The sequence below is a fragment of the Nannobrachium achirus genome (genome assembly GCF_963921795.1).
Source record: "Nannobrachium achirus genome assembly, chromosome: 5".
Lineage (NCBI taxonomy): Eukaryota > Metazoa > Chordata > Actinopteri > Myctophiformes > Myctophidae > Nannobrachium > Nannobrachium achirus.
The window spans coordinates 17,357,674-17,383,243 of NC_137814.1; the positions used below are offsets into that span (position 1 = coordinate 17,357,674).

At 42.3% G+C, this 25,570-nt stretch overlaps 1 protein-coding gene across 1 annotated transcript in view; it reads left to right on the plus strand.

The window, feature by feature from the left end:
* Positions 1–238: 238 nt before the first annotated feature.
* The window catches only part of LOC308286157 (3',5'-cyclic-AMP phosphodiesterase 4B-like), a gene marked incomplete at its 5' end in the record, with an annotated part of 132,469 nt that continues 107,137 nt past the window's right edge, over positions 239–25,570 (plus strand). Inside the window, 2 exons of the mRNA XM_080727113.1 lie at positions 239–280; positions 20,773–21,017. Of these exons, the coding sequence (XP_080583239.1) occupies positions 239–280; positions 20,773–21,017 (287 nt within the window). The remainder of the gene's footprint in view (positions 281–20,772; positions 21,018–25,570) is intronic.

The following is a 25,570-nucleotide window of genomic DNA, read 5'->3' on the forward strand; positions in this document are numbered from 1 at the left end:
AGAACCATTTTTGCTCTTATACAGGCACTGTACTGAACCGTATGTATTCTAAAAGAGCAGCTTTTGGAATGGTGTTGGTGATTGTGCTCGCCCACACCTCCTCTCTCCATGTGCAGGTGTAGCGCTGAAGCTGCCCAGAGCTGGAGGCAGAGTGTGGACTGACGGACGGACGGACGGAGGTTAAAAAACAGATCGAAGGGAGGAGGCGGACGATTCTTCCGAGTAAACATCAGCCAGGATGAAGAAAAGCAGGAGTGCGCTGGGAGTCACCCCGGGTGACGTGAGTATCGACCCGCCTTTCCTGTCCCATATCTATCCATCCATCCATCATCCATCAGTTCATCCCTCTAGGGATGCAAATATCGATTATGTTCTTAGATGTTATCCCATCGATTACTTTTGAGATTAATCGAAAAATGATGAAGCCTGTTTTTGTAGATTAGTCTGGTTAACCGCTTATAATATACTTCGATCTACAAGCTGTCAGCTTGTAGATCAGCTGTTGTAGGATATGCTTTTATTTATTTATTTCAAATGTTCCCTCCAAAATTAATCGAAAAACGAAGAAGCATTTTCTTTGGATTAGTCTGGTTAACCACTCATAATATACTTCGATCTACAAGCCGTCAGCTTGTAGCTCAGCTGTTGTAGATATGCTTTTATTTTTTTTATTTCAAATGTTCCCTCCAAAATCGATAATTTTCTGTAAAATTTAATTAGCAATTAGTTAGATTAACAGTTGCACCCCTGTGCATACATCACTGAGCCCCGTGTGGCCGCTTCTGAAAATCCTGAATGAACCGTAGGTTGCCATTCATTCCTCTCTATAACATGGAACGTTTGCATCGTAGCCATTCTTTGCCTGGTGTGTGTGTGTGTCGGTGAGGGCTTTTGGACGATGTTATGGTGCATTCTCATCAGGAGATGGTGGCTGACTCACCGAACAGATGCCCGTTCAAAACAGACGGCTGGCCTGGCCAGGGCCGACTGCGGAGAGGGGAGGGCGGTGGGGCGAGGCAGAGAGAGAACGAGGGGAAAAGAGAGAGGGGGGGGTGGGGGGATTAACCCATTTAGGCCTGAACACATTATGACGCAATATTTTATGCTTTAACTATTGAAAAATAGCAGATATACAAGCTCACAGCGCGGCACCGAGTGCCGCGCTGCGAGCTTGTAGATCTGCTATTTTTTGAAAAATCGTGAAAATGAGAATGTTTTGTCCCGATTCTATAAGTGTCTTTTGAATCCTTCTAAGATTTTTGGAAAAACTATGTCAGCAATCTGGCCAGCCATCGTCAAAGAAAAGGTCCTTTTCACTTAACTGGAGCTCAGTTAGTCTGTTCTTGAGAGACTACTATGTCAGTGGTTCTCAAACCTTTTCATGTGAAGGACCCCCAAAATGATATTTATCTGGCCACGGACCCCCATTTCAAAATATCTAGTTCCAGGGACCACCCAGAAGCAAAATTTCAGTTACAAACGTTCGCTTTGAAAATACATATATTCAAAGATTTTCACACATTTTCACAACTTTTTTCCAAAAATAGCAGATCTACAAGCTCGCAGCGCGGCACTCGGTGCCGCGCTGTGAGCTTGTATATCTGCTATTTTTCAATGGTTAAAGCAGTCAATAATCCTAGGCCTGAATGGGATTAAAAGCCAACAGGCCTGGTGGAAGACAGAAGGAGACAAAGGTGAAGAAAAACAGGAAAAGAGAGAGGGGGGGGGGGGAGAGATGTGATGACAAAAGGGCGGGGTGGTGGTGGTGGTGGTGGTGGTGGGGGTGGTGGTGGTGGTGGTGTGGGAGGCGGGGGTGACTGTGCAGAGAATGCAAGAGTGAAAAGGTCCATCTGTTTCCCCTCATAAGCGGTAGTGTTTATAATTAGACGGGCAAGATCACTTTCCTGTCTGTATGGTGTCTGTACTGTGTCTGTCCTAGAGTTATCAAATTCTGCCCGAACCCGACCATACCCGACCCGGCATTAAGGGCCGGGTTTGGCCTAAAATGTATGCTAAGTAATTAGTCGGGCCAGGCCGGGCCGGGACTCGGGCTCAATGAAAAAAGAAAAGATAGAAATTAATTAATTTATTACTCTGTGATAGAGTTCTCAAATTCTTCCCAAACCCGTCCATACCCGACCCGAAGTTTTCGGGCCGGGTAGGGCCTAAAATGTATGCTATAAGTCGGGCCTTGGGCAGGCCCAGTTAGGGCCCAGTTAGGGCCGGGCCTTCATTTTCAGGCCCGTTGAGAACTCTAGTCTGTACTCTGTCTATACGGTGTCTGATGTGCATTGTGTCTGGACGCTGCCTGTGTTTACTTTTTACCACTCTGTACATCCCAGTAATCCACATCCATACCATACCTGCTTAGAGTTCTCCCTGGCCGGGCCTTAATTTACACCTGCGTACGAAGCCGGTGCAATCTCATCGCGTTCATCTTTGAGCCTGATTTACGTTTGCTCGTATTGTGGTGTTGCACGCTGAAAATGGCTGCAATAAAGAATCTGCAAAGTTGAGATCATGTCACAGCTTGAATACCTGCTATTTTTGGCGCCGTACAGTGGAGCATAAATTAAGCTTTAGTCTTCTGAGGCGTTACTGGGGATGTAGAGAATAAACACAATTATTTTTATTTCAAAATACTGTATTTCCATTTATTCATTTTACACCTCCTGATGCTCATTACTCAGCATAAAAATATCTTCTAAATAAAAGTGTTGTAAAAGAATATTAGCATATAGCAGCTAATTAGATGGCTACTAATGACATGAACAATGTTGCTAATTTCACCATTGGGGCATCATAGCTCATTCATTGCCTTTTCAAAATGGCCCCCAAGTACCTCACTGCCACGTTCCTAAATTTCTAGTGCACGGATCAATTTTTTGTGCACGGATCGTGCACGCCCATGCTTAGATCATGCACCATATGTGTAGTACTTTTTAACAGCTTTCAAACAAAAAAATCCGCTTGGAAATCCGTTCAGGCATTCATGAGATAGAAGGCAGCCTTCAAAGTCAAACAAAACAAACATTTTGCCATTTTGAAAGCTGTGTTTGTTATGGGGCTAAACATGCAATTTCGCGATTGCGATCATGCCTAATACATCTTAGGCATTTTTGTATTTTTTTGTATTTATTTATTTATTTTTTTCAAAATGGCTGCCAACTCGGGGAAACTCGTGGCTTGGCATTTAATAAGATAGTTTGATTTATCAAAGCCTTCCTGGTTTCCCAGGCACTTCCAAATGCAGTTTTCTGATCTACATGTACAACCCATTCTCTCCATCTTGACATCTGCTGGACAAAGGCAGACAGAAACTGTCCTCTTTGCTCTTGAGTCCAACAGCGTTTTGACTTTGAAGTAGTTCCAACATCGTCACTGTCGGGCAGAAACCTTGTATCTCCAAGTTTCAAAATAGTATGCTCTTTCGTAAATTAATCCCTAATTCATCATACAAGACAAGAGTGTTGCACAAAAGTAGTGAAAATAGCCGATCTACAAGCATTGTGTGCTTGTAGATCGGCTATTATCGCTACTTTAAAATAATAATAAAAAAAGGACATACAAGGTTTCCACCCGACCGCGCGAAATGTGCTCCCACAGCTCTGCTCAGACTATTGGCTCTGCTTGCGAGCGAGCAAGCACGTTTGATTTTTCAATTCTTGCCCCTAAATCTCACTCACTGCACACACATCCAAAATGCACTAGGTTCAATAACCTCCATTGCGAAAGCTTGCATCAGATGTAGTATCTCCTTTTTTCTACATCTCCTTTTTTCATGGACTTATCTTGCCCAGAAAACATCAAATTCATTGGATTTTATTTTACCCAGAAAACATCAAATGGCACAGAGCCGAGAAGTGTACTCCCAAATACATGATTTATTCATGATTTTTCTTTCTTTGTTGTGGGTTGCCAGATCTGTGACACTGATGTAATCAATATTGTACAGAATATAGATGCGACGCGAGAGTGCAGTCTACTGATTCTCGCCAACACCAACTGGGGACTCCTGCATCTCTGCCCTCCACACTCTCCTATCTAACATCAAGGTCTTGTGGACTGTAACTAAGAACATTTACTTGAGTAGCCTACTTACTGTATTTAAGGTAGGGTAAGTGATTTTCTTTGGTTAAAATAGCTCTATATTGATTGATTGATTGATTATTTTATTAGACAAAAATGGAGAACAGTACAAGTATAGTCAATACAATTGAAATACAAGCTCAGGGGTAGAGAAACCGTTATTAGAGCACCAAGGGTTCCCGAAGGGTTCCCAGTTCGAATCCGGGCTCCCCCTGAGTTAATGTCGAAGAGTCCTTGTGCAAGACTCTGAACCCCTAATTGCTCCCGGTGAGTAGGTTGGTGCCTTGCATGGTTTCCTCCGCCACCGGTGTATGAATGTGTGCGTGAATGGGTGAATGTAATGCACAATCTATGTAAAGCGCCTTGGATAAAAGCGCTATATAAATGATGTGTGCGTGAATGGGTGAATGTAATGCACAGTCTATGTAAAGCGCCTTGGATAAAAGCGCTATATAAATGCACCATTTACCATTTACAAGTGCATCTAAACACCCTGCCTAAAAGGAACATCTCAAATGAAACCTTTTACGGCCTTTTTTTTTTTTACGTTGAAAGCCCTCTGTATTTAATTCATGGACATAATAAATTGCAAGCAAAGAAAACATTCAATAATATCGCAGTTATAAAAACATTATATGTACATGATTGGGAAACAAGGGGGTGGGTCTAAGGTAAGGGGGGGTGCTCACTTCTTGCCTGTCTATGGGAGAAGTGATAACTTCTCCGGTAGACGGTATGCGCATGCATAAAGTGAATGGCAAATCGAGTGGCAAAGTGAACTCTATAGTTACTGAACTCTATAGCAATAATTAGTATCAGAATATATTGATTCAACCTTTTAACCAAAAGTATTTAGTTTTAACCAAAAAATACAATTTGACTTGCCTAAGCAAATATAGAAAAAGGTATCTATACCTCATGTTGAGCTGTTATGAATTCTTAAAAGTAATTGCAGTAGGTCATGTTTGCATGTTTGGAATTGTAACAGCTGAAATCAATAATATATCAATATTCCGATATTAACCTGTGAGCCACATTAAGTGAAGGTGGGGGCCGCATGTGGCCCCTGGCCTTCATGTATGATTACACCACTTAGGCCCAAAAGGTGTTCTGATGTGACGCGTTGTCTGCTATTTTTTGTAAAATGTTCAATTTTAACAGTGCATTAATATTTCAAAGAAAATCTACTGAGTTCTCCAGTACTTTAAATCAAGTAAAAATGTGACTGAGCTTCTTTCAGACGAGTAATATTTTACCAGGATTGTACTGAGGTTGAGCACCTTGTCCACACTTGGTGGTGATGCATTGTGTATGTGCAGGGGTGTCGCACCAAATTCTGGGCCCAGGGTACAAGGATTCATGAATGTTCTTCATAGGGTGAACTGGGAACGCATTATTACTTATTATTTTGTGCTTTAACTATTGAAAAATAGCAGATCTACAAGCTCACAGCGTGGCACCGAGTGCCGCACTGTGAGCTTGTAGATCTGCTATTTTTGAAAGATCTTGAAAATTAGTCTTTGAATTTCAAATACCTCCAAGGTTTTTTGAAAAACATACTGTGTGTTTCAATGTCAGTGGTGCTCAAACTTTTTCATGTGAAGGACTCCCACAATTATAATTTATTTGGCCATGGACCCCCATCTCAAAATATCTAGTTCCAGGGACTGGGTTACAAATGTTCGTTTAAAAAATACATATATTCAAAGATTTGCACACATTTTCACGACTTTTCAAAAATAGCAGATCTACAAGCTTGCAGCGTGCGCTGTGAGCTTGTAGATCTGCTATTTTTGAAGCGGTGACTAGCCGCTTCCAATGTATGGTCATGTCTGTCCCCTTGTCCTCACTCACTCACTCACTCACCAGTATGAACAGGATCTGCGCATGCGCGCGCGAGAGAGAGAGAGAGAGAGAGAGAGAGAGAGAGAGAGAGAGAGAGAGAGCCGAGAGAGCCAGACAGAGCAAGCGATGCTGATTTCTAAACCGAAAGTGAAACTTACAAACTGCACGGAGAAAACACAGAGAGAGAGAGAGAGAGAGAGAGCACGTTGCGGTAAAAAAAAAAAAAAAAAAGAACACACACACACACACACACACAAACACACCAGTAAAAACGGGACTCATAAAATGTCCCTGGGACCCATCTGAATCAAAAACATAGATCTGGAACTGCTCTAATTCACCGCTTCAGTTCGAACCGAGGTTTGATTTTCAATAGTTAAAGCATAAAATAGGCCCCTCCACCTTGGGCCCTAGTAACTCAGTCCCACTTTTCCCCCCCTTGGTGATGATGCTTTGGGTGTGAATAGCAGCCAGACATCCTGCTCCACCCCTGAACACCTCTGCCCCAGAGCAGTGTAAGGAGAGTGGCGACACGCTTTGATCTAGTCGCAGACCGGAAGTGGCTTCGCATGGAGCCTGTTCTCATTCTTAGCGAGCCTCTGCTGCTCTTCAGCCCCGTCCGCCCCATTATAACTGAGGCATTTTCACTCGCTGGTAAGTACCTGTAGACTAAATCACATCTTTTTTCCCCCTTTTAACTCATTCACGGGCCTCTCCAAGGTAGACACCATTATTAAAAGGGAGAAAAAGACGTTTTTTTTTTTTAAAATATTTTTTATCCCACGGTTTTTGCAACCCATTTTTCTCACCTGGTGACTACCTAACCTGTAGTCTTGGTTTCCGCTCTCCCCCTGCCGCGCCAGGGGACTTGATGAGCACCCGGCTGGCTAGGGGGAGGTTGTATAGAAACCAGGACTACTGCATGTTTTTGTGTGAGGGCCTATGCCCAAGGAGACACGGGGAGAACATGCAAACTCACCACAGAGAGGCCCTATCGCCAACCCCACCTAGGGTGTGGGTGCTGATGACGTAATTTAGTCTACTTACCAGCGAGTGAAAATGCCTCGGTTATAATGGGGGCGGACGGGGCTGAAGAGCAGCAAAGGCTCGCTAAGAATGAGAACAGGCTCCAGTAAGCTAGGCTAAGCTAGCGACTTCCATAGCTTTCCACGCTTATTACAATGGGAGTCGACGGAAGTGTCGTAACTCTCTCTTTCTAGGGGTCTGCTCTGCCCTCCCAGCCTTTCATGAAGTCATTCACATTTTATTGGCCATCAATAATTGATGTAGACAGCCTTCCTCTACACATCAACTACTAGAAACAAGCAGCTTTGCCATGGCTCAACTGCACGCCATGTTCTCAAAGCCTCAATGCCAAACTCATATCATTTATTCATCTAGGGCAGTGGTTCTCAAACTGTGGTGGTACAAGGGCCCCCCTCTGGTGGTACTCAGAGGAGTTTCCCAAAAATAAGAAAAAATACATACTGTAAATGGAGTGAAATATTTATATTATACTACAGGTAGTTCTTCTGACCAAGCAATTGATTGGAATAGGCACTCCAGTCGTGCTGAAATGAGCATGAGGGCACACCTACCGTTAATAGACGATTTAACGGATTAATCACATTAGAAATATCATGAGTTTGCATGGGAAGTTCATAAATGTAGCTAAATCTGTCCGATCTGACCCGGTCATCACATTATTGGCTTAGGAATGCAACAAAAACTAAAAAATCTCCATGAATTGAAGGAATAAATTGGCCTCCTATGTTAAAGGGCCACTTCACCTCTGGGACAACCCTATCTTATTTTATTGTTGTTTGGGACACGATCAACACAATCCTCCTGAGTTATTTTTTGTGTTCAATCTGTTTTTTGAGATATTTTAGTATTTCAGCATGTACTAGTGATGCATTTTGCATCATATGATGCAAAACGCATCACTGATGATGCAAAATGCATCATGCTGAAATACTAAAATATCTAAAAACACAGATTGAACACAAACAATAACTCAGGATTGTGTTGATCGTGTCCCAAACAAGAATAAAATAAGATAGGGTTGTCCCAGAGGTGAAATGGGCCTTTAACTGTGCATAGCTGGATATGATGGGGTAGGTCTACGCACCTATATTTTAACACCAGTTGTTATGGTGGTACTTGGAGAGACACATGTTTTCTGAGGTGGTACTTGGCGTAAAAAGGTTGAGAACCACTGATCTAGGGCTTGAACAAGACAAAAACATTATTATTTCCGTAGCTGCAAATGTTCTATGGATGGATCAGTGGCTCTCAACCTTTTCAGGCCGTGACCCCCTAAATAATCGTATTTTAACTGGGGACCCCCACCCTAAGAGCACTAAGAGTTGAGGCATTACGTTTTGTATAACACGGTTCTATTATGAAAATAGCAGATCTACATGCTCACAACGCCTCTCGTTGCGAGGGGTTGTGAGCATGTAGATTGGCTATTTTCACAATTTCTACCTCTAATATTTGACAATTTGGCCAATGTTTAATTTGTCATGCTAGAGGCATTAAAAATTCCTTAAATTGTCACTTTAGAAATGTGCAGATACCGTCTATACACTTAAACTTTATGTTGGTTTGTTTACAGTTGAGTGAGAAACAATGTTGCACATTAAGCTAATCATCTGGGGACCCCCAAAATAATATAGTAGGTCCCGACCTACAGGTTGAGAACCACTGCTAATGGATTACTGAATAACCGAAGTCTTACATTTCTATACAGACTCGATTAACCAATTTAAGTGTTATTTTATACTTTGTTGTACAACAGTGTCGTGCAAAATTAGTGAACATAGCAGCAGTTCTTCAGGCTCACAACGCGATGCATTGCAACGCATTGTGAGATTGCAGATCGTCCATTTGAACTATTTCAGAACATTCGTGACATTTTGTCTTTAATGACTTGCTCAAAATACAGATCGATTACTAATTGAATATCTTTGTTAAATTGACTATCGTTTTCACTACTTTTTTATAATCTATTAGGTCGATTTGTCTTGCACCCTTATATTCAACCTTATGGAAAAATAAAGACGCACGCACGCACGCACGCACGCACGCACGCACGCACGCACACATGCACACACACTCGCACAGGAGACTGTTTTGGAGGCAGCCCAGACAACATCACAGTTGTTTAGTCTTTGTGGCCAAGAAAAAGCCCTTTAATCTCCATCCCAAACATTATGCAGCACAAGTTTGTTTGACACCGAAAGGCAAAGTCTCTCATATTGCATGGCACTGTACCATTCATTCATCACACTGTACATCCTGTGCTGTTAATCTGATTCGGCACATTGTGCCAGAACAGTTCAGTATGAAGAAACTAGACTTTTGACACTTGTTTCTGATTGAGCGTTCCATTCCAGTAGTTCTCAAAGTGGAGTCTTAAAGTGATCCCTGATGTGTAAGCCATGTAGGCCTTAAGTTATAATTACCCTCTTTAACCGAAATATACCTTTTAAAACACTTGGAATATATTCCTTTGAGAGAAAAAAAGTTATATGTTCAACCCCTGGGGGGAGCCATTGCACTGTTCGTCGCATGCAGTGATGACGTAGTCGTAGGCAATGCATTTTAGCTGGTCGGGCCCATAGGGTTAATATGGAACGTCAAAACAACGTTCTCTTTACAATATTTAAAACATTGTCTTGAAGCTCAGATTAACTGTAGTTAGTAGTGTGGTGCTTTTCTGTTCTGTTCATATCAAGTAGGATGTTTTGCCGTGCCTGTAAGTGTTTAATTCAACATCTAAAACCTGTTTACACCGCCATTTTAAATGGGCCCGACCAGCCAAAATGCATTGCCTACCTACGTCATCACTGCATGCGACGAACAGTGCAATGGCTACCCCCAGGGGTTGAACATATAACTTTTTTTCTCTCAAAGGAATATATTCCAAGTGTTTTAAAAGGTATATTTCGGTTAAAGAGGGTAATTATAACATATTAAGGCCTACATGGCTTACAAATCAGGGATCACTTTAACGACTCCCAGGGATCCCCAACAAAATAATGTAATATAGCATCAAAATCAGTTTTACCACTTTAACGGGATTTATACTTAAGCTATTCAAAAATAGCAGATCTACAAGCTCTCCCTGGCACAAAGGCTTTTCAGATGCGGGGGTTTGCGGCCATATACATTTGGGGGTCCTTCTGTTGTTTGAGAACCCACTGCTCTATTCTCATCCTGTGTAAGTGGACGTAACGAGAAATGCATAACGTTATGCAAGTGTTTCCTTTTCCTTTGTCCAATCAAGGCCATCGAGGAAGGAATCCAATCGAGGTCAAGGAAGGAATCTATAAACAGGAGAGAACGGATTGTTCTCGTCTCAGAGACACATTCCAATGCACAATTAACAGATGAACAGAATACCAATAATACGTCATGTGTTGACAGGGTGTCATTTAGATTTCTGCCGTTTTGAATGATCGTATTGCCAGCAGGGGTGTCGCACCAAATTCTGGGCCCTGGGTACAAGGATTCACTGCGGGCCCCCCATGAATGTTCTTCATACATAGGGGGGCATTTTTGGTCTTTAACTTTTGAAAAATAGCAGATCTACAAGCTCACAGCGCAGCACCGAGTGCCGCACTGCAAGCTTGTAGATCTGCTATTTTTGAAAAATCGTGCAGGTCTTTGAATATTTCAAATCCTTTTAAGGTTATTTGAAAAAAACGATGTTTCTTTGTCAGTGGTGCTCAAACTTTTTTATGCGAAAGACCCCCAAATGATATGTATTTGGCTACGGACGCCCATCTCAAGATATTTAGTTCCAGGGACCCCCCAGAAGAACATCTTTAGTTACAAATGTTCGCTTAAAAAATACATATATTCAAAGATTGGTACACATTTTCACGACTAGATCTACAAGCTTGCAGCGTGGCACTCGTGCCGCGCTGTGAGCTTGTATAGTTGCTATTTTTCAATAGCTTAAGTATAAAATAATTAAGGCCCCTCCACCTTGAGCCCTACTAACTCAGTTCCACTTCCCCCCCCTTGTGACGCCCTGATTGCCAGTGTCTCACTAGTTTTTTTTTTTTTTATGGAACAGGAAGAATATGTCGATGTCTCAACTGACATCGTGTTTTTTTCTTTCTGGTACAGGAAGAATGTCTAAGAATAAACCAGACAGCCTCCCATTTCCTCTAAGCCTGTATGAAGTACAGACGCAGTCAGCAGAACTGTGTTCATTGATAGTCCGGTAGATGGAGGGAGCTGGGAAACTGGAGACACTGGTCCTTGTCTCTGGTTTCCCTCACAATTTCTCTGTCTCTTGTCCTTTCTTCTCTTCCTTGCTCTTCTGTGAATTCTTCTTGTTCTTGCCTCTCTCGTTCTCAATCTCTCAATCTTCACCTCACCAATTAGCTCTCTATAAGTGAGCCATGCCATAATGCATTTCACAGGTTCTGGATTTGTTTCCATGCAGTTGGGTCAAAAATGGCAGTTCCGTGACCGTGGAGAGCAAAGGTCCGTTTCTCAATGGATTTGTCATCTAGGAGGGTTATTAAACAAATTTGGCCGGGGCGTCTTTTTTTAAAATGTCTGGGAAAATGTTTGACCGCTAGGGTAATTTTCTGTCTCATTCACTTGCTATACACTACAACACTCCCAAACAATCTGTTTAAGTGGGATGTGAGGGGTCAAACTAGGGGTTTTTAATTATTCTGAATCCATTGCAAGCATTTGTTTTGCATGAAAAACATTCCTTGGGATAAAAACGGACCCCAAAAGACTGTGAAAATTGATGACTCATCACTTAACCATCGTATTGTGGGGCTATTTCTTGCCCAAGGAATGTTTTTCATGCCAAACAAATGCTTGCAATGGATTCAGAATAATTAAAAAACCCTAGTTTGACCCCTCACATCCCACTTAAAGCCTTTATAGTGTAGTGTATAGCAAGTGAATGAGACTGAAAATTACCCTAGCTGTCAAACATTTTCCCAGCCATTTTAAAAAAGACACCCCGGCCAAATTTGTTTAATAACCCTCCTAGAAGACAAATCCATTGAGAAACAGACCTTTGCTCTCCACGGTCACGGAACTGCCATTTTTGACCCAACTTGGGTCCTTTTCACATAAGGTTCTCAGAACCTAATATGGGCCCTGCTCAGGAGCAGGCTGTACTAAAGGGACTTCTGGGAACCCAGAATTCAGAACTTATTCTTTTAAAACAAGGCAAAAATAGCTGCTCTACAAGCTTGTTTTATCCGTTTCACATAAGGTTCTCAGAACCTAATATGGGCCTAGCTCTGGTCCATAGCGTTAGTGGAGTTCTCCCTAACGCTATGTTCCTCTACCTCCGTATTCCTTGGCAAAACTGGAAAACCCCGCCGTCTGGTCCGAAAATAACAAAAACTGTTTCGCCCCTCATCAAACCAAAGGTATCAGTGGACAGTTGAAAGCTTACTCTACTTAGTGGACGCGGGCTGAGCCCCCCACCACACGATTAAAATACATTTCTAGGGCAAAATGAAAAATATTCTACCGGATGGAGACTCCATTTCTTCTCGTTTTTCACTATTTGTCGTCGCCATCAAGGTGCCAACTCACTACTGCCGCGCAGGTCAGATGACCGAATTACACTGAGCATTAGTCTCACTGGGTGTTATTCAACTCTGTGACGTTGGAAAGCGCTGTTTCGTAAAAACCAGGAAGAGCGTCTCCATCCGGTGGAATATTTTTCATTTTGCCCTAGAAATGTATTTTAATCGTGTGGTGGGGGGCTCAGACCTCGTCCACTAAGTAGAGTAAGCTTTCAACTGTCCACTGATACCTTTGGTTTGATGAGGGGCGAAACAGTTTAAGGAATACGGAGGTAGAGGAACATAGCGTTAGGGAGAACTCCACTAACGCTATGGACCAGAGCTAATATGGGCCCTGCTCAGGGAGCAGGCTGTACTAACGGGACTTCTGGGAACCCAGAATTCAGAACTTATTCTTTTAAAACAAGGCAAAAATAGCTGCTCTACAAGCTTGTTTTAAATGATGTATTTTACTGCACCTCCCCCGTCAGGGGTGGTTCTGGTTATAATGGAGACATAAAACCATTACATAACTTAACAGGTTCTGGAAATGTTCAGGTTTTGGAGGTTTCTGGGTGGTTGCCCGTCATACTGTAGTTGAAAAGAGCCCCACGTCTGCCCATCTCTTGTAGAACTCTGCATGCACACACAGGTAGGGCTGTCACGATATGACATTTTACATGACGATTAATTGTCACTCAAATAATTGCGATTAACGATTTAATTGTGTTTTTGTCGTTGACAATTACATTTCTGTTTGGCTTGTAGGCTTTGAAGTTGCACATGGCAGATACGACACATAACCTAAATATAAAAAGAAATGACAGGCATATTTGACAACTTTACACTTAAAAAAGAACATTGATAGTGGAAATAGCCGATCTACAAGCTCACAACGCGTCGCGATGCGACGCGTTGTGAGCTTGTAGATCTGCTATTTCCACTATTTTTTACTTTAAAAAAATATATGAAAATCTTTCAACGTGGAAACGATTATTACGATTATAAAATTATAAAAATAATCGCGATTATGTCAAATAATTGCGATTAGACGATTAGGTAATAATTGTGACAGCCCTACACACAGGTGTGCTGCAGTCTTGTTAGTTTGATAGTTTTGTGTATACGTACGTAAGTACTGTACTGTACTGTTCTGAGCTATTCATGAATACAGTTAGCAACACACAAGCCTCGTTTGGCATTTTGTCCTGGCCAGTTTGCAGGAGGGCTGTTGAGCAGCACTCGGATTGGTTAATTGGGCTTAACCCATATTTAGGCCTAGGATTATTGACCGCTTTAACTGCTGAAAAATAGCAGATATACAAGCTCACAGCGCGGCACCGAGTGCCGCGCTGCGAGCTCGTAGATCTGCTATTTTTGAAAAATCATGACATTTCTTTGCAAGTCTTTGAATATATCTATTTAAAAGCGAACATTTGTAACTCAAATATTTGCTTCTGGGGGGTCCCTGGAACAACATATTTTGAGATGGGGGGTCCGCGGCCTAATACCTGTAATTTTGGGGGTCCTTGACATGAAAAGGTTTGAGAACCACTGATTCAGAGGAAGGATTTAGAAGTCGGGTCAAAGATCGGGTCAAAGATATTCAAAGACTTGCACACATTTTCACGATTTTTCAAAAATAGCAGATCTACAAGCTCGCAGCGCGGCACTCGGTGCCGCGCTGTGAGCTTGTATATCTGCTATTTTTCAATGGTTAAAGCATAAAAATAATGGTTAAAGTGTTTAAAATCTAGCGCGACTCGGGCGCGTTCCAGGTATTTAAGGTATTAAGGTATTAACCCATATTTAGGCCTGAACGCAAATCTGTGTCACTTTAGATTTGAACCACTTTAACCTTAATTTTATGCTTTAACTATTAAAAAATAGCAATATACAAGTTCACGGATCAAAGCTGCGAGCTTGTAGATCTGCTATTTTTGAAAAATTGTGCAAGTCTTTGAATCATTTTTACCCGATTCCTCTAAATCCTTCTTCTAAATCAGTGGTTCTCAAACTTTTTCATGTCAAGGACCCGCAAAATTACATGTATTTGGCCGCGGACTGCCGGACCCCCATCTCAAAATTGAGGGCATTTGCATTTCTTTCACAATAGTAAAAACGTCATTCATGGTCGTGAGAGGGCACTTTTTACAGACAGCTAAAAGAGCAGGGGCTCAAGTCCCCTTTGATGTCTATTTGTATTTTGTGCACGTGCCTGGTGAACATTACAACACAGGCTATCTCAGGAATTCCTTCGGGGAATTTTGCGACATTTGGCACAGACGTTCCCTTGGACTCGAGGATGACTTGGTTAGAAGTAGGTGGTCATGGGAAGATCACTGTGATCTCACAAAATACGTTGATTGAATTCCTTCACAATCACCCATTCACTACATACATACAGTGTATACGAGTCTCTGCACAGACACAGCAACTGGTTGGTGGAGGCATACAACCGGCGTGCAGTATTTCTAGTTTCTATTCACTCTTTCCCTTTTCCTTTCTTTCCAATCATTCTCTTCACGCACGCACGCACGCACGCACGCTCGCACGCACGCACGCACGCACGCACGCACACACACACACACACACACAAACAGAGACTGTATGCACTGTAGCTATTTTGTCATGAAATTGGACCTGGAAATTTTACTCACTGGAAAGGCTCTGCAGCACTTATATGGAACAGAACAGGGCCTTAATTAGTATCACAGGGTAACACCTTTTTTGAAGGAATATTTCACAGGTGTCACAGGTGATAATTGAGATTGAATTCTCTTCTGGTTGGCTCTCTGGAAAGGCCGGTTAACACCTCTTGAAGGAAGTAACATGCAGTCCAATTTCATGGCGCTGCAGTGCAATGCGTCCCCATTAAGAAACTCACACTGATGGGCTTCTAGGAATTCCTCGATTCTGCTCTCCCTGCGGCTCCGTCTCTCCTGTTTCCATTTGGGACGTGTCAGGTCTCTTCATTTACCCTGGGATGGGGTGGACGTAAAAAGTGACTGGTGATGTATGTGTGTACCCTTGGCTGGCAGCCTCCTCTCCTGCGAGGAATGGCAGTTTGGTTTACGGCCGACCATTACCCAGAGGCACCGAGGCGCTCCCGCCCGTCGGCCCGGGGGTCACGGCACCCAATCAACCGCATCAAATGCACACGATTTATATTCAACACCACACCGTGAAGAATGTCTCCAAGGCATCGAGGGCTGGAAATGGGCTTTGACTAAACAGTTAATTTACTCACTCTAACGAGTCGGAGGAAATGGATCCAAGAAATTGTGTATTTTTTTTAAAGGCATGGGTATTCATAAATCTTCTTCTTGTCTGGTTCCTCCGTGGAATTGCGGTTGTTTTTATAGCTGCTGGGCGGACAAGACTGTGTTTGGGTTACTGAATCAACAGACATTCACTGTTCAAGTCCCGCTTGAATACTCATTGATGTGCTTCTCTGCCAAGGCCACGATGCCTCACTTTTTGCCAGACCCAGGGGGTCGGCCTACATAAGGCTTTGTCGGTCTGTCGGTCGGTCCCTCTTTTCCTCAGTGTCCTTCTTTTCCTCAGTGTGCCTGTGTTTGCCTCTGACTGCTCATCTGCCCCTCCCTTCCCTTGCTCGGCTGATTGCCTTGAGTGCCGTCACCTGTACGGGACCAGCTGAGTTGAGTTGGCTGACGAGCTGCTGAGACTATAAATTCCTGTGTGTTCATGTGTTAGTTCAGTGCTGCAAAACATTTGCCCCACAGCCATACTAGTGAAAACAGCCCATCTACAAGCTCACAAACATTTCCAGCTGCTCAGCCTATAAAATCCTGTGTGTTCATGTGTTAGTTCAGTGCCATACTAGTCAAAACAGCCGATCTACAAGCTCACTACGCTTTGTTGCTGAGACTATAAAATCCTGTGTTCATGTGTTAGTTCAGTGCCATACTAGTGAAAACAGCCGATCTACAAGCTCACTACGCTTTGTTGCTGAGACTATAAAATCCTGTGTGTTCATGTGTTAGTTCAGTGCCATACTAGTTTTCATTGCGGGTCTGGCACAACCAGGTGACCTGGTCTAGTTATTTATGATGTTTCACTTCCTGTGGGGGATTTGCTGATTTAAATTATTTGTTTGAGTATTTTTGGATGTCCCTGTGTTCTCTTTTGGATCAAAGTAAAGTGTAATATCATCTCAGTTTTTTCAGTCTCAACACTACTGTAAAGGATGGTTTATGATTGTATTACAGTGCCCTCTAGGGGTGTGTTGGTGTAAATGTAGGCTAAAGAATGGAAATTGATGTCCAATGTAGTCTATTACACTTATGAATATACAGTATAATGAATATACAGTACAGTATACAACAATTGTCTTTATTATTCCTAGAAAAAAATGTGTTTGTATTTAAAGTAGACAAGACAACATGGTACCAAACCTAGTAAGCTCTTTACCAGTTGCCACCCAGATTAGCAGCCGGATTTACTAGTCCAGTTGTTAGTAGTCTAGTTTTTTTTATTCTTATTGTAACAGCTATTGGAAATAAATAACTGTGCCACCGCAATAGATTACCCGTTACACAATACTTTCAGGATTACAAGGTATTGTAGGGCAAGCAAGGAACCAAAACAAATGACCTGGCTGAAACAAAATGAGATCTTGTTTAATATTATACCGTCTTTCTGGTATTCCTTACCATTTCATACAAGTACTAGGCCTAGTTGGTCCTCATGCAAAAGAGTTTTTCATCATATTCGTTTCTAAAGATTTAAACAGCTTTTCATCAATTCAAAACAATTCCAAAATGTTTAGCTTGTAGATCTGCTGTTTTCACTAGTTTAGGTCCAGGCAAAAGTCTAATTTCTTTTTTCGGTCTTGAGCTAAAATGTTTGGGAACCACTGCCTTATAGTGCAGTGGTTCTCAACCTTTTCTACATGCTCACAACACCTCGTGTTGCGAGGATGTAGATCGGCTATTTTCACAATTTCTGCCTCTAATATTTGACAATAGAGAAACGAAGCCATGTCGTCATTTGTGCGTAATGACGCCCTCTAGGGGGTTCATGCTGGTATTGTTTTGTATTCAAATCGCCATTGGGAAATTTGCGATTGCCGCATATAAGGACTGTGTTAAAAAAATCGAACCTCTGTTCGAAGTGGAGCTGTGTGTGTGTGTGTGTGTGTGTGTGTGTGTGTGTGTGTGTGTGTGTGTGTGTGTGTGTGTGTGTGTGTGTGTGTGTGTGTGTGTGTGTGTGTGTGTGTGTGTGTGTGTGTGTGTGTGTGTGTGTGTGTGTGTGTGTGTGTGTGTGTGTGTGTGTGTGTGTGTGTGTTGCAGTTGAAAACAGCGCCCCTCCCTTAACATGTGTGGTCATAAAAGGTAGTACACCACATTCTTGAGGCTACATACAGACAGACCCACATACAAACATACATACAAACATACCTACACACACGGCCACGTATAGGGAGCTCCACACAGCTCCAAAAATAAACACACCATGTGCGCGTTTCTGTCAGCGGGGGGGTTCTGCATAGTTTATGATATTCATTCATATCTGATATAGCCTGTTGTCAGAGAAAATGTAATCAACGCTGTCCTAAATGTTGGAAACTACAGAGAGACACTCGTGTCTGGGACAGACTGTCGCTGAGAGCATGTCCGCGCACATGGTGTGTTTATATTTTTAACACAGTTCTTATATGCGGTGATCGCAAATTCCTCAATGGCGATTTGAATACAAAACAATACCAGCATGAACCCCGTAGAGGGCGACATTTCACGCCATTTCACGGAAGTGACATCACACTTCGCTGCTGAATTTGTCCAATGTTTAATTTGTCATTTTAGTGGTATCAAAAGGTCCTTAAATTGTCACTTTAGAAATGTGTAGATAGTAGATACCCTCTATACACTTAAACGTTATGTTGGTTTGTTTACTATTGAGTGAGAAAACAATGTTGCACATTAAGTTAATCATCTGGGGACTCCCCAAAAAATGTTGGGGGACCCCCCTAGGGGTCCCGACCCACAGGTTGAGAACCACTGCCTTAGTGTACACACTTGCCCACTTGCAATACCCTCACAGCCCACCAGTGGGCCCTGGCCCACCGGTCTGGGCTGGCTGACATAGGGTTTCAGTGGTTAACCCAGGACAACAACCAAGAAGACAAAACAAGGACCCAGCATCTGTCCCGTGACGTCCATGATGACACACTGCTGACCAGAACTGTCAACATTGTCAATTAAAAATATGGGACATGGGGCTTTTTTTTATATGTAGCGGTTTCACCAAGTTGTAAAGCAGTCAACATGTCAGTGTCTCACCCACCCCGCAAAGGTTATACATGCATTTATGAAATGCAGTAGGCTACCCTGCTTATTTTTCCCAACACAAATGACTCGCATTAAGTTAATTGCGGGACAGTAAAATGAAACGGTCAAATGAAATGAACCCCTAACCGCAACATCAGTCAGTTCGACTTTCAAAGGTTATATTAGATTAAAAAAAGAAAAGGATAAAGATAAAGTATAGTTAATTCCAGTGCCATAACAAATTTGTCTCTGTTCCTCAAAGAGTTCAACATTAATGCAGTTCAGTTCCTTCAATGAAAGGAACCAACCCTCATCTGCTGTTCACTGGTGATAGCATGGAAGAAGTCATGAACCCAGACTTAAAAGTTAAACCTTGCTTGTTGAGAATAAATAGTGAACACAGTTTATCAACTAAAATCATATACTGCCCTATACTGGACCCTATAGTTGCGTTGGCAAATATTTTCACAAATATTACACAGTTCTATTGACACAAAGGAGAGCCCATTGTGTTACTTTTCCTTTAAGCAAAACAAGTATTTGAGCCTATGCCAGACTCTGATCAAAAGGTGGGGGCTGTGGTGGAGGAGGCAGCTAATATGTCCTGTCCCGTCAGAGCTGTTTAGAGAACTGTGTCCTGTCTGTCTTTATCTGGAGCTAATGTGGCAAACTGCTGGACCCATCAGTGCCAAAATTCTTGTGCACGCAGCCAGTAGATCACATAATATGTACCACTACAGATTCACGTTTCATACTTTTTAACCCCAAAAATGTTCCTATTTAACTTTTCCTCATTTTAATGAAGTCAAAGGGGCTCTGATCCGGCTGGAACATTGCCCAAATGTGATGATTTGTAGTCATACATATACGGTATATGTCATAGACAACGACTGACATCACAGATGTAGGGCAGGCAGATTCTAATTTGTTTTATACCTACTGTAATCTAAAGCACTTTGAGCCGCATGTTTTTATAAAAGGTTCTTTACAAATAATGTTTTATCATTTCATGGGTACTCAGGAGGTACAAATTGACGGTAAAATCTCTATTTTCTTTTAGGGTTCGGGTTTAGGCATAGTAGCATTCACCAGGTTAACATTCACCAGGTTAGCATTCACCAGTGTCGGACGAATGTGGCGTCGAACTATCGAACGTCGTAATAACGCTACGCTCCCCAAATTGACCAGCTTCTGATCAGTGCAGACAATATGAACAAAGCAAAACTTTTTTATTGTGGACTTGTAAATAAAATGGTAAATGGTAAATGGTGCATTTATATAGCGCTTTTAATCCAAAGCGCTTTACATAGATTGTGCATTACATTCACCCATTCACACACACATTCATACACCGGTGGCGGAGGAAGCCATGCAAGGCACCAACCTACTCACCGGAGGCAATTTGGGGTTCAGAGTCTTGCCCAAGGACCCTTCGACATTAACTCAGGGGGAGCCCGGATTCGAACTGGGAACCCTTCGGGATTTATACCCTTCGTGCTCTAATACCAGTTTCTCTACCCCTGAGCTATGAGCTATGTAAGCATACAATGCATTCAGTTTTATGTTGTGTAAAGGTGGTTGCACACTGCACTGCGTGTTTTCGTTGCGTTTTGGAAATCCAAAAGCCAGGGAGAGAGAGCAAGGGACTAAGTGCAACAGCTGCGAAAATCGGAAAAAATCAACCCTGGTCCGAAAATAAATACGAAACCGGCGGCAGTGTGCAAATGTGATTGATATAACGTGAGGTTGATTTTTTTTTATTCACGCGGTCCGAAATTCACTCCGATATTCGGCCCGAAAAACGCAGCAGTGTGCAAAGACCTTAACTGCTTGGCACTTGTCCGATCTGCAACGATTCCCTTTTTGTACAGAAAGTCTACCGGGTACTTTGACTCAAGTACTGGGGATTAAATACGTTTTCATTTATAATGAACATGTAATGTTTACCTTGCTTTTCCTTCTGTGTCCCATTGACCTGTCAGGAGACTCCGGGGATGCTGTTCTCCACCGGCTCCACCCTGGGTGTGGACCTGCGTCGGGGCTACCGCCGCTTCTCCGGCAACCTGCAGCTTCCTCCGCTGTCGTGGCGGCAGATGGAGAGGGACAGGGAGCGAGGCAGGTCCGTCTCCCTCACCCCCGAAGAGGAGAGGGGGGCCCGGATACGACCCACCAGCTTGCCCATCAACACCCTGCCTCGCATCGACATCACCCAGGCCGATCCCAACAGGTGAGAGTCGCAGCAAATTATTTCTTGCATGATCGTGCGAATCGTTTCCATTCATTTGCATGAATTCATCTGTTGAAAGATGGCGGAATTATTTCTATTATTGATACCAGTCACTGTCTCCGCCTGGTCGAAGACGTGGCCGAGACTGGATTTTTCCCACTAATAAGTCAAGGAACAACCTCCATCCCAAATTAGTCAAATCTCCTCATGGTGGCGCTACAACAGCCCACTTCATATTTTGTAACTCTTGAAGTTCATTGTATGAACCGTAGGTCATACAATCAACAGCTTTTGTCCCTGGAATTCCTTGGAAGAACTGTTTGTGCCAGATTACGTTTTCTGCCTGTTTTCTTCAAAACACACTTCTTGCTACTACTCCTAGACTCCTACAGACTTTGTCCAAAACTCGCACAATTCGTTACACATCATCAATATGTGATCAATATGTATACATTTTTCAGATCCCATTGCAAGTGGCTTTGACCAAAGTTTGCGGCCCCTGGGTATAGGCAACCCGGCCTGGCAGAGGCCTGTGCTCCTCGCACACTCTTCTAGTTGCAAGTCATTTCTTGGTCAAATCTGCCCTGTGCAATTTCTTTTACAAAGCCTAAAAGGCAAAAAGAAATGTAATTATTACAATTAAATTGTTAATCTAACGGCCATTTAATGACATTTCATGGTCAAGTAAAATGTCATGACCGTGACAGCCTTAGTCGCAGGCTCGCAGCAAACATCAGAGGTGATGACAGTGCTACATGGTTGTTTGCTTTGGGGTAAAATCATTTCTTTGCAATGGTCTGGAAGCATTTCTTCTGTTAAACACTAAATGTGACATTAAATGAAATGTCTACTGATGATATACGGTACATAAGTATTTGTTTATACTGAGCTTGTGTGAGTTTGCCAGGTTGGACTTCTTCCACTCCTGCCATCACAGCCTTGAGTATGGGAAATGTTGAGCTGTTTGAACACCAAAATGTAAATTCAATGTATTGTTTATGAGAATGCCAAATTATAAGTCCAGCATTTTATTTAAATATGATCTGTTGCCCTGTCTTTAAGAAACGTTTTGGTTTGTTTAGTTACTGTACGTCAGTGGTTCTCAAAGTACTAGTAGTGTTCCTTCAGCAGCTTCCAAATGGACCCTTACAGCAGGGGTTCCCAAACTTTTGTCTCAGGGCACCCCATAAATATTTTTTTAATCCGAGGCACCCCTACATTATAATTTTCCACTCCCAGCACCTTATATTTATAGCATATCGTTGTTGTCGGGTGGAAACCTTGTATGTCCAAAACGTTCGTTTTGTATTTATCATCTAAAACATTTACTAAACAAGCACACATCGCGAGGTGTTGTGTGCTTGTAGATTGTCTGTTTTCACTAGTTTTGTGCGACAGTCTTGTATTTACACATTTGAAACTTGGAGATACAAGGTTTCTGCCTGACAGTGACGATATTTTAGTGATTATGTTGCGAGGAAAACATTGAGATAATAGCCATTTTGCTTAGAACTGACTGAAAATAACTTTGTTATTCAAGTTTAAAATAATACTAAATATTTTTTCAAGTGTCCAAATAAATCCCAAATATTATCAAATTATCTCGCGGCACCCCTGGACTGCCGTCACGGCATCCCAGGGTGCCCCGTCACCCACTTTGAAAACCCCTGCCTTACACGTCTGTAACTCTGAGCGCATACACATGGACCATTAACAGATTCCATTTGTACGCTCTCAGGGTTACTGGGGTCATTGAAATAAATAAAAACTTGAGAACCGCTGGTGTATATTACTGGTGGTGACGCTTCACAGCTGTGTTGTGTTGAGTTTCAGACGATCATTGATTAGCCATAATAGCCAACACGGCTTGCGTTGTGTTATTTCTTAATCTTGGAGGGGTGACATCAGATCCTTTCGGGGCTCGACTTGAAACCAGACACTCGCCAATCACAGTCGAGCCAAAATCCTTGAGAATCCCACTCCGTCCATCTGTCTGGTCCGTTTTTAAAAACCCTTGCACAGCAGAGTGAGCGTCACTCTGGGAATGGAGAGATGTCAAAAATGCGTCAGCTAAAGTGATCGAGGGCAGTGATATTTCAACTTTATAATAGTGTGTGACGCTGACTGTTGTGGAGGGAATCGAAGAAACCGGACTGTTCAGTTTTCCACTCCTCTGACACTGGACTAGACACGGGCAGCTTTTTAAGCAGGAGTAGTAGTAGTAGTAGTAGTGGAATGGAGAGCTGTGTTGTTGGGAGCAGGGAGCTCATCCTTGACCTGGAGGAACGGGCTCACATGGAGCCTGTCAGTCATCATCATCATCATCATCATCATCATCACGCTCAGACTGCAGAGAGAGAGAGTCAGACGGCTTCTCCTCTCAGCTCCCCCAGGTGCTTCCGCAGACAGGCCGGCCATAAGGATCTGCGCCGATACAGACGCTTCACTGTAGCTCACACTTGGTAAGGATTTTAGATGGGGGGGGCGTGTTTAAGAAAAAGACACGATAACGAAGGCGTGCGCCGTGCAGTCTGAGGTTTAATTCAAGGGAATGTTCATAGTCGGGGGATATTAATAAAACCTGGGAATAAATTCCTTACCAAACAATTTCTTCACCAATGTGTTCGTAAAGGTTTCTAGTAACATACTGTATCTAACAAAGTTTGAAATTCAAAATCCCTAGGAGAATCTTTGACCCACACATTCTTTTTTTTTTTTGTGGAAAATGTGTGTACATCCTGCCAACAAATTTCTCTTATACATGTGTCACAACAAACATTGGTAGAGGATGATCTTGCTACGAAATAAGACTTCCTGAAATACCATTCATTTTTTTTTTTTTTTTAAACAATCACATTTCCCATAATAAAGTAAAATCACACAAAGATTAGGAAACAAAATAAAAAATAAATAACACTGTGTACATTGAGGACAGGGAAGCTGATAAGAAAATGAAATTTCAGAGTACCAAATTAGAGGAGAAGGCCTTATGCACACCTACAGGGACAGGTGCGTTGGAACAGTGACAATGACGAATGGAGAAGAAGAGTCCCGCACACTGTCTTCACTCACAATAGATTTAATACAACGTTTCGGTCGTTCAGACCTTCATCAGGCATGAAGGTGCCTGATGAAGGTCTGAACGACCGAAACGTTGTATTAAATCTATTGTGAGTGAAGACAGTGTGCGGGACTCTTCTTCTCCATTCGTCAGAGTACCAAATTACAAAAATAAAAATACCAAAGGGAACCATCAACCATGTCTTTATGTTATAGGGGAAGGAGATCACATACAGACCCAGATAGAGGGTAGAGAGTTTGATTGATTGATTGAAGACTTTATTAGAAGTTTGCATAGGAAAAGGTACAGTTTCATGACGGTACAGTTCACCGGTACAAGGTCTACTAAAAGGAGATCCATGAAAAGACTAAGCTTATTTCCACTGGAAACCATTGAAGTATCTCACATAACATTGAATGACAGACAAATAGAACACAGTACTATGCAGTAGATATGTAAAGAAAAACAAAAAAGAAAACAGTAAGTCTAAACAAACAGTATATACAAAGAAGGGGCAGGGGAGGGTAGGGTTGGGCTAGGTTAGTTTTTTACCAGTTGCGAACGGCTGCTGCCTGTAAGTGATTTTTCAGGGCAATTTTAAAGGATGCTAGTGATCCACACTCCTTTATGACCTTCGGTAAGGCTTTCCACATTTTGGTGGTATAGCAGAAAAAAGAGTTTGACCCTTTGTTGGTTTTGACTCTGGGTTGAAAGTGATCTGTGGCGCTGCCTCTGGTGTTGTAATTATGGACATCCTTAATGTTTATAAAGTATTTTGACAGGTACTTGGGTATCATAGTGGTGTAGTGTATCTTGTACACCAGGCCCATTGCAAGTTGCTGTACTCTGTCATCTACTCTGAGCCACCCCACTCTTAACTGGTGAGTAGCGGTGACAAAAAACTTAACCTCACCATCTTATCTCTCTAAAGCCCAACGTTGTCCTGCTTGCATAAGCAGACCAGTTCGACCATAGTTTTGAGAACTTTTACCTTTGTAGGCGGAGTGAGAAGGTAATTTTCCTAGCCTAGTATTCTTAAATGTTCAGCTGAACTTTGAAACGGCATGACAAAGTCACTTATTTGCATATTCAGCCTACGAGGTAATATTGCCTCAGAATAAATTAGAGGCTGAGTCAGAGTCATAAGTGAAATGTCACAGATAGACTGAAATGTAAAATGGCAGTTAAGAGAATGAAATGAAAGGACATGTGACATTTATGAGGTGCAGCACACTCAAGCAGAATGTCAACTATCTGCAAGACGGCATTCAACTTTGCTTGAACTCAATAGTTTATCATGGTAACAATTTGAAAATACGATTATTATTATTATATACCTTATTGTTTTAATTTAAAAATAATAAAATAACCAAAAAGCATCCAATGTGGTTCTGGGTCTGCAATGTGTAAAGTGTTATTGTTCAGATACAATCATTTCCACCAGGGATTATTCTGTAACACTTCATAGTATCATTACCAGTAAGACTCCCTA